We start from the raw sequence: 16,025 nt of genomic DNA, 5'->3' as shown, positions 1-16,025 counted from the left end.
TTTCACAGGATGGATGACACGGTTGCAGGCATCACATCTGTCTCTGTCACTTTCTTGTTGCTGGCACACAATACCCAACACCCACAGCTTACAGGAGGAGAGGTTTGCTTCAGTTCATGTTTCCAGATCGCAGCTGGCCGGCTCCTATGCAGAATAGCGAGGAGGAAGGGTCACCGCCCCCTTTGCTTCTGTCCACACACAGACCCTCAGGGCCTCTTGTGGTCTCCTGGCCTCAGTGCCCCGTGCCCCATATTCCCTGGTACACACCCATTCCAGCCCCTCTGCCAAAGCCCTTGCTTGGAGTTCTGATGCCCACTCGCCCTCTCGAATAGATGTCCGCAAATGTGTGCCTGGTCTTCTCTGACTCTGCCCTCCAACATCCCTGATCATCTGCGGCCACGGAGACTTTATTCTCCCAGGGCTCTGGTTTGACCTGCGGCTGTCCGGGCCCTTGGCTTTCTCCCACCCTTGCTAGCCTAGCCCAGTTGACTCATAGGAAACCTGGCTGGCTCCCTCTTTAAAAGCTCTCTGCGCAGAGCCCGTGTTTCTCCTGCCCCATGTGAAACATCTCCACCTCTGGCCTGGATTACTGCAATCACCTCCCAAAGGACTTTCCCGACTGCACCCTGAATCCCGAACAGCTGATCCTTTAGAAGACTCTGGAGTGCGCTGCCTGCTCGAGGAGCCCCGCAGACGTGTCACTCGCGCCCACTTAACACTGGCTCCTGAGGCCCCACCCTGCCGGCTGGGCTCCCCTAACCTCACCTCCTCCCCACCTGGCTGCCTTGCTGTCCTCGGCTGCCCCGGCCCCTCCTCCGGGGTTCCCTTTCCCCCAGGTGCCGCCCCTCCCCCCAGGCCTCCCCCAAGTCTGCTCAGAATCACTTCTCACTGCTTTCACCCCACCCCCACCCCCGGATCTGGAACCCCCTTTCCAGGTGGTTTTTCCCATACAACACACTATGATTCGCTTATTTACTGTATGCAATATGCGGTGTCAGTTTCCCCTTGATAGATCGTAAACACCTCAATTTAAGGAACAGATTTTACCTTTTTTATTTGCTCATTATCCCAAACACACCCACAACAGCACTGGGCACAGTACAAGCCTTATTAAGTAGGTACTGAATTTGATTGAAGTCATTTCCCTTTCTCAGAGGATTTATATTCTTTGTGTGTTTTTTTTTGTTTGAGACAGTCTCGCTGGGTAGTTCAGGCTGGGTTTGAACTCACAGTGTAGCCCAGGTTACCCTTGAACTCCTGTCAATCCTCCTGCTTCAGCCTCCCGAGAGAGCTGGGCTTCCAGGCGTGCACCAACATGCCTGGCAGGATTTGTATTCCGAGGTTTTTATCTTCCCTGCTAATTTCAAGAAGAGGTGATTCCTTGAATGCAGTGCACTGGGAAGGGCGTTGTGAGGGCTGTGGGTTTCATAATCTTGACACAGCAGTGAGTGGTGTGTGTGGGGGGGGGCGAGAACTGCCCCTGCTGCCCTTCGGAGCCGCGGGTGTGGTGTTGCAGCCTCCCAGGTGTGACAGGGCGGGAAGGGCGGCATCGCGCACTACTAGTCTTGGTCGCCTCCAAGGATGGTGTTGAGGACAGTGGCTGGCGAGAACCAGACAAGGGCTCTGAGCCCCAGGACCTCCGGAGCCAAAGTCTTCTTTCCTCCTGAGGCAGAGCACATGTGAGGGGGAGGCCAGGCAGAGCCAGACCCCGAGAAGTCACCACACTTGGGCTTCAGGGCCCCTGGCAGCTGAGGCCCCTTCCCAGGGGATTTATGGCTATGCATATAGCATTGGTAGTTTAAAAAAAAATGTATCAGCTGGTCACTGTGGGGCACACCTGTAATTCCAGCACTTAGGAGGCTGAGGCAGGAGGATTGCTTGGGTAACACAGTGAGTTCAAGACCAGCCCATACTACATAGCAAGACTCAGTCTCAAAAAATGAAAAATGAATGAATGAATGTTCCTAAATCCCACACAGTCCCCACAGAACCCGGACGGTGAGCCTGCTCCTCAGGCAAGTTGAGGGTTCTAACCCAGGCTCCCCACTGTCACCTGTGTTGCTGAAGTAAGATGCATGGCTGCCTTTTGGGGGCATTTGTTGGGAATTTGATTTCGCTGAGCCAGTCTGCTTTCCGTTTGCTTTTCTGGGCTTCTCCACCAGTCCTCTGAAAGCCGAGCAGCCACGTAGAGGTGGACAACCTGTGAGGCTGGAGCGCCCTCTGCTGGGAAAAAAGAAGCACAGTCGGGAGTGGCGCATCCTTGCGGGATGGTATGGAGCTTAGGAATCAGACAAGCCCCTCTCTTGGGGAATGGACGCAGACGAGCTCACACCATGTCGTCTCTAAAATTCAAACGTGAGCACGCTCTTGTGTACCAGCGTTCTATTGCCCCCCAAGATGGGGTATGGCCAACTGGATGTACTCCAATTCAATTCTGACATTACGCACCCCAGACTCAATATTGGACTCCGCTGCTGTGGACTCAGTCCCCCCACTGGATTGTCCCTGCTTCAGATGCCAGCTGCAACTGGGGTCCCCAAATGCCTGCGCTTCTGACTGGCCAGCTACAACCTTGGGAGTTCCCGTTACCTCTTCCTTCTAGGTGATCTACTAAAATAAACCCAGAGCTTGTAATAAATAGGGACTTAGAGGCCGCTTTTACTAAGACTCTGCACCCTGTCTCTGGATGCCTCACGGGTAACTACAGGCAGGTAAAGGTTGGCATCTCTGCCTTCATTTTCCAACTGTTTCTTTTATTTCATTAAACTTTATTAGATTCCCCTCAGCTCTGCATATGGACATTCTAATCACCGGAGAATATGATTAAAAACAGATAATATGGGTTAGTTAGCTCTAAATGTACCTAACCTTTCTTGTCCAAGCTAAGAGTAGTTCAGGTATTTTTAAGATTTTCAGCCGGGTTCTCACTAAGTTGCCTAGGCTCTTCTCAAACGTGTGATCCTCTTGCCTCAGCCTCCTGAGTTGTGGGATTATAGGCATGGGCCACCACTCTCAGAAACAACTGCAAGCTTTTACCATGTCCTGTGCTGTAACTACCTCCCAGGGCGTGCCCAGAAGTCTCCAGCTACTGCCCTGAACCTGCAGTCACCCTGGGTCCTGAGAATAGCCGAGCCTCAGGCAGATCACCATGGTGCATCACCCCCGAGCAGGAGCAGTTTCTCTGGGGAACGAATTGTGCACTCAAGCCTCGACCTCTCCAAGCTGGCTGAGCGAGAACCGAGACAACGATCGGCCAGATCGCAGTGCGACCGGGGCTGCTCAGTTACGCTTGCCTCTCCGCCGGTCTCAATTCTTCCCGTTTAAACCCGAATCTCCTATCAAGGCCACCAAAGACAGGGCTACGGGAACAGGCCCCCTCGTCTTCCCGGTGTAGCTGTATTGTTCTGCCTTCCCCACCGAGTCTCTCCGGGTGGCGTCCCGGGTGGGACTGCGGGTCTCCCCTAACACGGGAACACCCCCACTGGCCGCACTGTTCTTCACCTCACGGCCGCATTCTCAGGACGAACCCAGAGACGACCCAGTGAAGACTCACGCTGAGCGAGACGCGGTGGGGGAGCGCGGCTCCGCAGGGCCCGGCTGTCTGGAATCAGCCATCGCGCTGTGACCCATTAGCCTTATCAGGTGGCAGTGACTGAGCGCGGCCCGTCCTTTCCTCCTGCCCGGAGGTCTGAGGTCCGAAACCCCGACCTCCGGTGGGGAGGGGCTCTCGGGTCACCAGTCGTCCTGCGCAAGCTGTCCCGCAGTGCCCGAGCCAGCTCATTAGCATAACAAAGACAGGTTACTCAGGCAATTCCCAGGGCTTTCGAAGCCCCGTGGCAAGCACCGAGAAAAGGACCAGGTTTTTGTGTTTTGGCGTTGCTGGGGACGGAAGCCAGTTCGCGGGCACCCGAGGCAAGGCTCTGGCCCGCGCTGCGTTCCCAGCCCCGGCCCGTCCTCTTCCTTACTGTCCCTCCGCACAGCCGCACAAGCACGAGGGTGTGTCCCGGCACCCTGGGAGCCACGGCAGCCCGCTGGTCACTCCGCTGCAGCCCCCCCGGGACTCCCCAGGGCAGGGACAAAGCAACACACGGCCTCTGAGGGTCACCCCCGGGGTCCTTCCAGAAGGGAGGCACCCCTGGGCTGGAGCAGCTTTGACCAGCTGCCAGGGCCCCCTCCCCTGCCCTCCCCTGCCCTGCCCTGCCCTCCCCTCCGGGATGTCTGTTTCCTGAAAGAGAACTGTTCCTTGAGGCCCCCCGGCGTTCAGGGCACAGGCAGGCCCCGCCAGTCACTGCTTTCTTTTGTTTAAGGGAAACAAAACGAATCGCCAGGGGGGCCTGGGGCCCGAGGTCACCGCAGCTGCGCCCCAAGCAGACACAGGAGGTGCAGCTGCCTCCCTGACCCGCGCGCCCTGGAGGAGCAGAAAGGGAGCCAGCGCAAAAAGTGCATCTAATGCCGCCCCGTTCGCCGCAGAGGGGCCGGAAGCACGGTGGTTGAGACCCGGGGGAGCCGGAGCCTCACCACCAGGGCCTGCTTCTCGCCGCTGCCCGTCACCAGCTGGGGGACCTTGGGCAGGAGCTTGACTTCTCCGGGCCGCCATCTCCCCAGCTGTAAACAGCCGTCGCTGCCGGAGTCCCCGGGGAACACACTCCCGCCGCATCAAGACCGCGGAGCGGGGTGTGGAGCGGGCGCTGTCTGGGGAGCACTGCCCGTCTACGGAGCTCTGCCCGGGCGCCTCATTTTCCTTCTCATAGCAAGGGTGCAAGGTAGCCCTAAGTAATGCTGAATCCTGATGGGAGCAGCGCGAACACAGGCCTTGGCGTGGTCTGTCCAGGTGTCAGCTGCTGGGCCTTTGGGGCCCCGAGGTCAGGTTGGGGCCCTGGGGCAGAAGCTGAGGTGGTGGGGGCAGAAGTGGTGCCCGGTCGACTTCAAATTCAGGGAACTCCTCAAAGTGCAGCCCTCGCCGGCACTTTTGGAGCTGACCTGACACCTAGCGGCCACAGGAGGAATAACTTCAGGCTTGGGCAGGTTTGGGGCTTGGCCATCCCTCCCTCACTTACGCGGGGGAGGGGCCCCCGTGTCAGGGGTGGCCTGCAGGGCCGGGGGTCTGTGTGGGGGGTAAGATTTAGCCCGTCATGATTCCGGTCATTCTCCAAATTCACTCAAACAAAAATAAGGAAGAATAATTGCTGTCTTTTTAGTGTCATGTAAAGATGAGAAGTATTTTGGGAAAATACTGGTTTTATTGATCAGTGACCATTGCAGGCTTGCCGTCTGTTCATCGCACATCTGGATGCTGCATGGCCGCTCCTTGTGGCGCCCATAATCTTTAGGGCCCCGCCCAGACCCCAACAGTGTTTGAATGCTTGGTTAGAGGCCGAGAACATAGAGAATCTCAGGGATTATGACAGATTCGAAAGGTGCGACCCAGGACCTGAAAGGCAGACAGGGCGGGTGTGTGCACAGAGCACTGAGCGTGTCTGGTCGTTTCAGCCCATAAATTTCCTGTTGCTTCCTCATCCTAGTTTTGATTCTGAGTCCCTGTTTTACCACCTGGTTGAGGAAACTCATCCGGAGGGATATGCTCAGGCTGAGCCTCTGGCAGCGCTTGCCTGTCAGGGAAACCCTCTGCCACTGGTCCAGTGCCTGCCCTTGTTGGTGAGCAGCCATTCTTCCCAGCTACTGGTAGGCTGAGGCAGGAGGATGGCAAGTTCGAGCCAGCCTGGGGTACATAGCAAGACCTAGTTTCAAAATATACAGTAGGATGGGGATGTACCTTAAATACAGGACTGGGAGTGTGATTCAGTGGTACAGTGTTTGCCTAGCATGTCAGGTTCTGGGTTCCATCTCTGGTGCTGTGAAAAAGAAAAGAAAGAAAGAAAGAAAGAAAGAAAGAAAGAAAGAAAGAAAGAAAGAAAGAAAGAAAGAAAGAAAAAGAAAAGGGAGGGGAGGAGGGAGAAGGAAAGGGAGGAGGGGGAAGGGGAGAGTTGTGGGATGGATCAGGAAGTCTTCATTTCATTGTTCCCATTTCTCAGGTGGAATCACTGAGGCTCACATATCAGGTGGTTCTGGGCCACAACTAGGTGCCGGGTCTCTTGACCTGCCCTGGGCTCCCTGCATGTGATCTCTTGGGATTTGCTTCTAAAGGTCCCACCCTCATTTCCTCAGCCTCTGTCTTCTGCCCCTACCTGCCACCCTGAAACAACTGCTTTTGTGCTCTGACCTCTTCCTGGTGGCTCTTTTCTTTCTGCCCAGCAAGCCCACTGCATACCCAGTTTGTCTGTGTGGCTCTTCAAGAGGCTGCCCAGAACTTGCCTGCCAGCAGTCCTTAAAGCAGGAGGCCCGTGCACCGCCCGCCCCACCGCCCCGCCCCCGCCCGCAGGCCACCAGCAGCCCCAAGATGCCCTGAACCAAGCCGGACTTTATTCGCTCGTGCCCAGCCCTGGCGTTGGCGTCCACTCAGTGTCCTGCGCCACCGCCAGCCTCGCCGGCGCTCCTGCCTCTCAGGGACTTCTTTCCAGACTGCGCTTGTTGCTATGACTTCCGCGCTCGGAAGGAACCGGCTGAAAGGCGCGACGAGGCCCACGCAGCCTCTTGGCTCACGGGGTGGACGGGTGTTAGGCGGCTCAAGTTCAAATGGGACCATTTAGACGACCCTCAGCTTGGCAGAACGTTGAATGTAGGTGAAGGTCAGCGTCGGCCGGGGGCTGCAGCACTGATTTACACGACTGGCCTAGGGTCGGAGATTTCCATTTGAGAATGGGCACACTCTGACCGAGCCGTGCTGGGTGCACCCCACGGACCTGTTTTAAGGAGCTCATGTGAGCAAACACTGCACGCGGGGCTGTGTGGGGCTGCTACTCATAGCAGCAGAATATTGGCTCCAACGGCCGTGAAAATGAGATAAATTATGGGGCAGCTTTACTAAGCGGCAGTTAAAAAACGGAGATGGATGTACACGAAAAGGTTACCAAGATGTGCTGGTAAGGCAAAGCAAGGTCAGAGGTCTGGTTCTATTTATGATTAAAAACTGCCTGTATCCATGTGTAAAGCAATTTGAAATAAGAACATGTGCGTGGGCCGAGTCTACTTACCGTGTGCGAAGCATTGTTCCAAATGCCTCACAGGCAGTAACTCATCTGACCCTCAGAAACTCCTGCACTTGGTTACCATCACTGGCCCCATAATACAGATGAGGAGATGAGGCACAGAGACTGACTTGCCCCAGGTTGCACAGGAGTGGAGCCAGGATTAGAACTCGGGCAGTCTGGCCCTAGAGCCCATACTTCTAACTATTCTCTTTCTTGCATTCACACTCATGCATGGGTGCGTGCGTGTGCACACATGCACACACACACACACACAAGCCTGTGGTTATGAGTACATGAAAATGCCTCCACGGACTTGTTCCAGGAGCCCGCTGTGGAGGCAGAGCGAACTGGGGGGGAGACCTAAGAGGACCTTCGCTTTCTTTTTGCTATATGTGCATGAATTTAGACCTTCCTAAGGAGATAGATTTTTGTAACAAAAGAGGGAAAAGATTCATGTGGCAATAAACCCGCAACTCTATTTTGCCAACAGAATTGATGAAGCCTTTGCGCATTCTGAGGTGCAATTGGAGGTGGCCCTGAGAGCCCCTACCTGGAACTCTGGAACCCAGACCCCAGTTTTGCCTCGCGGCCACCTGACCCTGTCTGCACACCTGAGTGTTCACTGGACTCGGCACCTGGGGGGACCTGGGCGCCTCCAGGACCCAGGGCTCTGCGGCAGCACTTTCTGTCTGTCTCCGCCCTCTTGGCTGTGTTGATTGGTACGGCCAGCGCCAGCTGAAAATCAGCACCCCTGACTGGGCACCTGGCACGCGCCCCAGTTACTCTTCTCACCTGGGCAGGGCCTGAGCCGGTGCACCTCGTCCCTCTCCCACGGGTGGAAGCATCTGGCCCAGCTCCCAGGCACGACCAAGGCTCAAGCTTCGCTACAGAAGGGAGCTGCAGATGAGAAGGAAGGTGAACAGGACGAGGCCACTGCAGAGTGGGCAGGCTGTCCCTCACGGAACACAGCCTGGTGGCCCCAGGAACTCATGCCCCGCCAGGGCCCCTTGGGGAGTGGGGGAAGGGTCTGGGCCTGGGCTCACCTGAAGTTCACCATGCCCTTGGGCTCCTCCAGCTTCTTGATCAGCTCTCCAACTTGGTTCCGGTTCAGAGGGACCTTGTTTTGCTGAGGGCATGAATGAGAATGTTACAGAGCTCTCTGCTCACCGCATCTCCAGCGATGCCTGTAACACCTCTCTCCTCTCAGGACCATGGGTAGCAACTGAGCGCTCAGAGCAGAATGAACCCACCATGCTGAGAGGCTGCAGGAAGCCTCTGTCCGTGAGTCCCTGCTGGACTCCGGAGGACTCCCCTTTCTGGGGAGCAGCGGGGCTGGAGGAGATCAGAGTCTGGTGGGCCCTGAGGTGGACAGGACCTCTCTTTTGCAGCACAGAAGATCATTCTTGCTGCCAGCTCTGAGTCCTGGCCAGGCCCTCTTGATCATGGCTCTGGGCACTGAGTGGCTTATCCATCCCTGCCTGGGCCACCCAGAACCCAGAATGTCCCCTCCTAGGATGCTCTAACGATGGACCTTCATGCGTGCACTTCAGGGGGCCTTCAGCACCTTTGTGGTATGGGGGAGGGGAGGGTCATGTGGGATTTCAGGCAGGATGGGACCACGGCCAAAGGTGGGGCTCCTGGGCCCCTTGGGTCACTCCTGTCACTCTTGTTCTCCACTTCTTGGTAGCCAAATACCATGGGGAGAGAGAGAGCTTCAGGGTGAGAGAAAGAGCTACATGTGGTACTTTGGGCCATCAGTGGTGGTGCTAGGGCACACAACACAGGGAAGGACTTGGGCAGGGGCTGAGGGAGGGCTTGAGGTTTCCTCTGGATCAAGATTAAAAAGGCGAGTGTCCACAGCCAGTCCTGGGAAGCTCAGTGAAATGAATGCCTGCGCGCTTCCATCCCCCTCCCCTCCCTCTCCCTCTCCTCCTCTTCCTTTTCCTCCATTCTCTCTCTCTCTCTTATTAGTACATGTTTGCTATACATAATGATGAAGTTAATCATGGGGAGTTGGCATAGGTACATAACACACATTAACTGACATCAACACACACACACGCACACACTCAGAGCCTGCTGCTGCCAGGACCCAGCACACCTGTATCATAGCTCTCCGGAACTCGCCCACAGGCATCTCCATCGCGCCAGTGGGGTTCAAGCTCTTGAAGAAGTCCACAATTCGGATTTTGTGCTGGTCCACATAGCTCTGCGAGAGGCAGGACACACCTTACCCCAGCTGTCACTCCTCCCAGCCCTCCCTTTCGCAGGGCCCCTCAGCCTCCCACAGCCACAGAGGCTGAGGAAGGGAGAAGAGCTCAGTAGCTCCAGTCTCTCAGTGTTAGCATTAGTGGCTGTTTAAGGGCTCGGCCAGACTGCAGGCTGCCAGGGCTCCTGTTTGCGTCTCTGAGCAGCGGCTGTGTGCAGTCATCGACCCATCAGCTTAACAAGCTGAAGTCCATGCTGTTCCGGTGCCACGGGGGTCGTGATGGTGACCCTATCTACACTTCACTCTGTTTGACGTGACCTCTGCTAAGACTAGCATAGACCAGCCCTGTGAAATAGCTCAGAGGCCACAGGACCAAACCACAGCCGTGTCACGTGAGGCTGGATAGACAAGGAGCTCCCAGGATCCTCACAGAGCCCCACAAATGCACATGCAGAGAGCAATTTGTTAGAATACTTTAAAAATAATATTTCAGGTGGGAGTTGTGGTGCATGTTTGTAATCCCAGCACTCTGGAAAGCTGAGGCAGCGGGACTACAGGTTCCAGTCCAGCCCAGGCAACGTGGCAACTTAGTGGGATCCTGTGTCAAACTAAAACATCATAAAAGGACTGGGGATGTATCTCAGTGCAAAGGCCCTGGGTTCGATACACAGTACTTAAAAAAATGTTTTCCTTTGAAGATATTACACTGGAAGGCAATTTTAGATTGACAGAATGAAGAAAATACAAAATAATCCATAAATCTAATCCTACTATCTTGGTGTATATTTTTCTATCTATCTATCTATCTATCTATCTATCGATCTATCTACCTATCTATCTGTTATCCATCTATTATCTTTCTTCTGCTTCTACTGCTTTACAAAATGCACTACACTAATACACTGTGAGCACTATTGTTTTTGTTGTGTTGTTTTTTGAGACAGAGACTTACTCTATGGTCCAGGCTGGCCTTGAACTCATTGTGAACACTTTTTCAATGTCAGGAACATTCTTTTGGGTCCTTGTTTTTGTTTCTCTTCCCTTCCCATGTGCAAAGCCCCCCAGCCCAGGTCCTGCCATATTGGTGGCCATCCCTCAGCATCCTGCACCTCAGGGAGCCCTCAGGGTTCATCTTGGTCCCCTGCCAGCCTTCCTCACACCCCCTCTTCTGGAGACACTGTCTCTCACCCTACCAGGGTGGCCCCAAGTCTGCATATCCACCGCTGGTCTTCAGCAGCTCCTGGAGCCCCCGGCATCTCATCCAACTCATCCAGAGTGGATTCCTCTCAGCCTCGTGCTGCACACTGTTATTTGCTGCAGTGGCAGGGCTCATGGTGACCCTCAGCCCACTCCGGGCCTTCCCAGCACACTGTCCTGAAGGCACAGGCTGGAGACTGTCGCGGGGTAGGATCTCAGTGGGACAGCCCACCAGCACCTGGGTGAGCAGTGTGCGTGAGAGGGGTCTGGCTGGGAGAGAGGCAGGTGCGGGCAGCTGTGGTGGCTTCAGCAGGGTGGGGGGGGGGGGAGTGTGTTTCCAGTGGAAAGGCTTCCTGATCAAGCAGAAGCAGCGGCTATCTTTCTTTTTTTTTTCCTAAGAAAATTCTGTTCTTTATTAATGAAATGTCAACTGCATCCTTGCCAGGGTAAAGGAACAACTTCAGGTTTAATGGTGTTAGTCTCCTTAGCAGCATAAGTTGCTCTGTTATACATCTATGTCCTTTTCATTTTAGAGCTTTGCGAGATAGATAGAGTATGGCTGGGGTAAAAGCATGGAGGTTATAAAAGAGACAGGAACACATCTGCCAAACTTCACGAGTGGGCTGCGTGTTACTTCCCTTCCCCTCCTTCCTGTTAACCTTTTACTTGACAACGTCAAATAAATGTTTTACAAATAGCATTTCTCTGAGCACTTCTTTTAAAAAAGTCTATTTCTTTTATAGCCCCTTCAATGCAATGCAGTTTCTATCTTTGGTTCCATTATCATTATCATTATCATTATTATTATTGTTAATATTATACACTAACAATACCAGACATTTCTAGTCTTTCCACATAACTGAATCTCAGTATCTACAGCTTCAGAAATCAGTTTTGGTTTTCTCAGTGGAGCCTTTGAGAAAACCATCAGCTGTATGTTAATTTCATTTACCCCTGTTATTGGTTGTCAGTGCTCCTTCCGCAGATGCTTCCCAGGTTCTTGCTGTCCTGCTGCCTTCTGCCTGCCATGAACTGTTTCTCCTCTGCGATGCCCCTCTGCCATGCCACCCAGCCTCTGAGCCAGCCAACTGTGATCTGAAACCTCTACAAACTGTGAGCCAGCTAAGCCTTTCTTCCTTTGACTTTGGGTGTCAGGTATTTTGTCTCAGCCATGAGAAAAGTAACTAAGACAAAAGTTTTACACTTATTAAAGGTAGGAAAAGAAGTACACTCTGCAGGGTGCATGTGCACCGGGGAGAGGCGCACAGTGGCTACAGCATCATCTTGGTAACCGGAGTATTTTTGGAGCTGCGTCTGGAAACTAACCCAAGGGCCTTCCCACCACTTCTGCGGCCAATCTCAGCACTTAACCTCCCTGGCATGGAGTGAGGGTCAGTAGCTGAGAACCTGCACATGTGCCCGGGCTGGTTACCTGGTGGGCGCCGTTGACATGATCCAAAACACCACGCAGCCCTGAAGGAGCTCACAGAGCTGCGGTGAAAAAAGGCAAGGCTAACAGTATGTAGCAAGGGCATTTACTATTTTTTTTTTTTTTTTTTTGAGGTACTAGGGATTGAACTGAGGGCCTTTGCACTGAGCTCCATCCCCAGCCCGTTTTTATTTTTTACTTCAAGGCAGGGTGTCACTAGGTGGCTAAGTTGCCCAGGCTGAATTTGAACTTTTGATTCTCCTGCCTCAGCCTCTCAGAATACAGTTATGCATCACCACACCCAGCCCTCGTGACTCTCTTACATCTGTCCTTCCCTTCCATTGTCATTCTTAGGTGAGTTATTCCACATCTGGCCTCGGTGTTCTCCTTGGTTTTCTCACTCCCTCGCTGGCTCCCTAACCCAACAGATCAAACCCCAACTCGTGAGGGCAACACAGCCAGCCTAGCCTCTCCAGTTCTGATTTCCTGGTTTCTCTGTAAGGCGGAACCACAGGGATCCCCCTGTATTTTCAGGGAGATATAGCTCTGGTCACCCCCTCCCCCCACACAGCTGGACCTCAGCCCCTTAGCTGGCAGCAACCCCTTCCTAGGATACACCATTACCCTCTGGCCTCCAGAATCCTTCCTGCTACTAAAGGCCCTCCGCCCACTTCTGCAGGAAGCCACTCTTTTCTGCCTGCCCAGTGCTGTGCAGATCTCCTTTTTTTCTGTCTTTTTGAGACAGGGTCTCGCTATGCAGTTCAGGCTGGCCTTGAGCTCATTTTGTAGCCCAGGCTGGTCTTGAACTCCCAATGATCCTCCTGCCTCAGCCTCCTGAGTGCTGGGATTACAGGCGTGCGCCACCATGCCCGGCTAGATCTCTGGTTGGGATTTTCATGTGTTTCCTTCCTCACTTCTTTATTATCAGGTGACATTTTCTGCTGGTCATTGCCGAACCGATCCTACCTTTCCAACCGGACTGTTACCCCTAAGGCACGAGCTATGTTTTACATCACATGTCTGCTTTGGGCTCTACCCCACGGTTCTTTCTCTATGCTTTTTTTTTTTTCCCTAAGTTGTGCTGGAGACCCAGTGGCATCTGTGACTTTGGTTCCACATTCACCACTCCCAGCTGAGTGGGGCCCTCACTTCACACCTGCACCAACAACGCCTTGCCTGTTCCCTGGAGTGTCCTGCACCCCTTGCAAACCAGCGCTCCCCTGCTTGCACATGAAGTCCTCTCACTCTCAGACGCACCCGATGCCCCTCAGCCTTCTGGGACTCTTCACGCAACAACAGTTTCCATGCAGGAGCTTTTTTCTGGAAACTGAGGCACGGAGCAGACCAGTCAGGGCAGGGGCACACCGCTACATGTGCACAGCCTCAGCCTTGCTCTTATTCCCAGACAGCAGTCAGCAGGGACGCTTTTCCCACCACAGGCGACAAACACTAGAGTCGCTCTGCTCACGGCCCTCGGAGGCGCAGTGCCCTTCTCAGATCCAGTGTTCTCAGACTTTTACATTTTCACATCTACTTCCTGCGACTTTCAAGAGACAATCTAAGACTGGAGCCAGGTGCAGGTTAGAAATAAAGGACTCAAATGTCTCTCCTTAGCTGAAGCCACCAAATAGCACCCTTATGGACATCCTTATCAGAGAGAATCTGCCTTCACTGGGTGCTTATACACACCAGACATTGCTCTAAGCACCTCATGCATATTAAGTAACTAAACCTCCAAGCGGCTCTACTGGGGGGCTACTGCTGTGATGCCCATTCTATAGGTACAAGGGCGGCAGCACAGACTGCCTCCGTGACTGGCCTCTGGGCTTACATTAGTAAACCGAGGGCCTGCATGGTAGACTCCATCCTGGGCCAAGCCCATCCACTTCGGCCAGAGCTCAGCAATTCCTTCCTGGGGAGGCAGAAGCACTACCAGGGGTCCTACACCCTCAGGGAATAGTCCTTGTTAAGAAAGTTTGCACAGGTGCTTTGGGGAGCTGAATTGGGGCCAGAGGCTGCAGAGGAAGGCCACACTCACCTGGATCAGTTTCATGGGTTTTGTCCGCAAGGAGAGAGCTTGTTTCTTGCCAGAGAGGCTTTTCACTGTGTCGTACAGCACGTTCAGCTGGGGATGGACGGCGTATACCCCATCCAGGGTTTTCGTGAACTGCTCGGTTACCAGCACATTCTGCAGCAGGGACAAATGGACCCATGGTGAGGATGCTGCCATTGTGTCAAATCCCTGCCCAACCAGACCACCCCACCGCCACCAAGTTCAGAAGCTTTATCTTCTCTGGTTTGTTCTGCACGGAGGCGCCTTGACTGGGACAGTTCTGATGCTTTGGAGCCTGTGGACTTGTCTGTGGGTTTCCTACATGATTTTGACCAGGTGTGTATGTTGAGTGCCAGTGGCTTGTCACGTGGTGCCCACTCAGCTCTGATCTCAGCAAGATTAAATGCCTGCATTTGATGGATAGGATAGAGCTACAGAGTTGAGAGGCCAATCCTCAGGCACACCCTGAAATGTCCATTTGGACATGGGTGTAGTTCTTCAGGGTGGGTGCCTGGGGAGAGGATCTGTTCTTCCAACCATCCTGCCATAGCTCAAACAAAAGGGAGCTCCTCTTTGGAAGTGCCCTCAGAGCTGGTTTATAGGACATAGGGGAAATGTCTCCTGTGAAAAGAGCAGGAAAAGGCCTGTATCAGTTAGGGTTTACTAGAGAAACAGATGTAACACAGGATATATAAATGTATAAGAAATTATGAGTTTGGCTTATAATGGTCAGTCACAGAGTTGGATGAGGAAGCGTGCACAAGTCTGCATGCTGGAGATTGAAGAGCCCAGCCCCAGGCCTGGGGCTCACTGCAGTGTTTGTGTAAGTTTGTATCAGGAGGTTCATGGGTCTGTGACGGAATGTTGAAGAATCTATGATGAAGGCCGGAGAGCCTACACCAGAAGGCTGAAGAGTCTCAGGCAGAAGCCGAACAGTTTGTATTAGAAGTCAGGAGATGATCAAGCTGAAGGTGAAGACTAGAGCTCCCCTGAAGAACCAGCAGCCAGTCTTTTTTAACTTTTTTTTTTAATGTAGCCTACCTGCCCTGGGGAGTGGGTGGGGGTGGTCCTCCACACCCACACCCTCTGTATGTCTTTTTTTGTATGGGCTTAGTATGAATATAAAGTAAGTATTTTGGCTCTCTGTTGAGTTATATAGTTAACTTTTTAAACTTTTTAAATTGACACAATAAACAGCATCTCAGAAGGGTACGGGCGTGTCTTTTTTATCTCAAGATGTAGAACTGTTGAGTTATCCAGTTAAACTTTTAAACTCTCTAAGTTGACACAATATATCAACCAGAACAAGGCCACACTATGGTTTGCAGTTTGTTTCTCAAGGGGTCATTTGTTGGAAACCTGGTGTCCAGGTGGCGATGTGAGAGATGGTGGGATCTTTCAGGGGTAGAGCCTAACGCAAGGAGATAGGGTCACTGCAGTCACTGGTGATGGGGTCCCTGCGGGGGATTGATGTAATTCTCTGGGACTTCAGTTACAAAGGAGCAAGACTGGCTCCTCCCTGGTCTCTGTCTTGTCCTCTCATCACATGACCACGCCCTCTTGCGTGCACTCCCGCCATAGCCTGCCAGAAAGTAACACATCCAGGGTGGACCACTTACAGAAATGTCAAGCTCTTCCATCTTAGACTTGGGGTTCCTCTTGATGGACAGGATAAGTAAAACAGCCCCATCCATAGTTATAGGGTTCAGGAAGAGCTGTGGGAGGAGAGGCAAGACAGGAAGAGGCTGAGACGGGAGCAGGAGAGGCTGGCTTAGAGCACAGCCTGAACTTCTTCCCATCAGTGTCTTTCTTGCAGTCTTCTCTATATGTACCTGCCTCCCTGTCCATCTGACTGTCCATCCATTAACTCACCTATTAACCCTATTCTCATCCATCTGTCCATCCATCCATCATTCACCCATCCATCCACCCACCCACGCATTCACCCATCCACCCATCTACCCATCCACCCATCCATCTACCCATCCATCTATCCATCAAACATCCATCCACTCATCCACCATCCATCAATCCATCCATCCATCCACC

At 53.3% G+C, this 16,025-nt stretch overlaps 1 protein-coding gene across 4 annotated transcripts in view; it reads right to left on the bottom strand.

Annotated features, from left to right (window-relative positions):
• Positions 1 to 5,227: 5,227 nt before the first annotated feature.
• Lrrc74a (leucine rich repeat containing 74A) overlaps positions 5,228 to 16,025 on the bottom strand; it is a 29,217-nt gene continuing 18,419 nt past the window's right edge. For 2 of the 4 annotated variants that reach the window (XM_005390160.2, XM_005390161.2), the window contains 6 exons: positions 15,596 to 15,691; positions 13,962 to 14,111; positions 9,190 to 9,297; positions 8,132 to 8,214; positions 7,881 to 7,985; positions 6,399 to 6,730 (listed from right to left, as the gene is read on the bottom strand). In XM_005390160.2, the coding sequence (XP_005390217.1) occupies positions 7,973 to 7,985; positions 8,132 to 8,214; positions 9,190 to 9,297; positions 13,962 to 14,111; positions 15,596 to 15,691 (450 nt within the window). In that variant the 3' untranslated portion in view covers positions 6,399 to 6,730; positions 7,881 to 7,972. Of the gene's footprint in view, positions 5,432 to 6,398; positions 6,801 to 7,880; positions 7,986 to 8,131; positions 8,215 to 9,189; positions 9,298 to 13,961; positions 14,112 to 15,595; positions 15,692 to 16,025 lie in introns of those variants that run through there. The other 2 variants (XM_013517176.1, XM_013517175.1) reach the window with 2 other exon arrangements.

The sequence above is a fragment of the Chinchilla lanigera genome, unplaced genomic scaffold (assembly GCF_000276665.1).
Source record: "Chinchilla lanigera isolate Chin_1 unplaced genomic scaffold, ChiLan1.0 scaffold00037, whole genome shotgun sequence".
Taxonomy (NCBI): domain Eukaryota; kingdom Metazoa; phylum Chordata; class Mammalia; order Rodentia; family Chinchillidae; genus Chinchilla; species Chinchilla lanigera.
The sequence above is the reverse complement of the archived record's forward strand: the minus strand, read 5'-3'. Positions and strand labels throughout refer to the sequence as shown.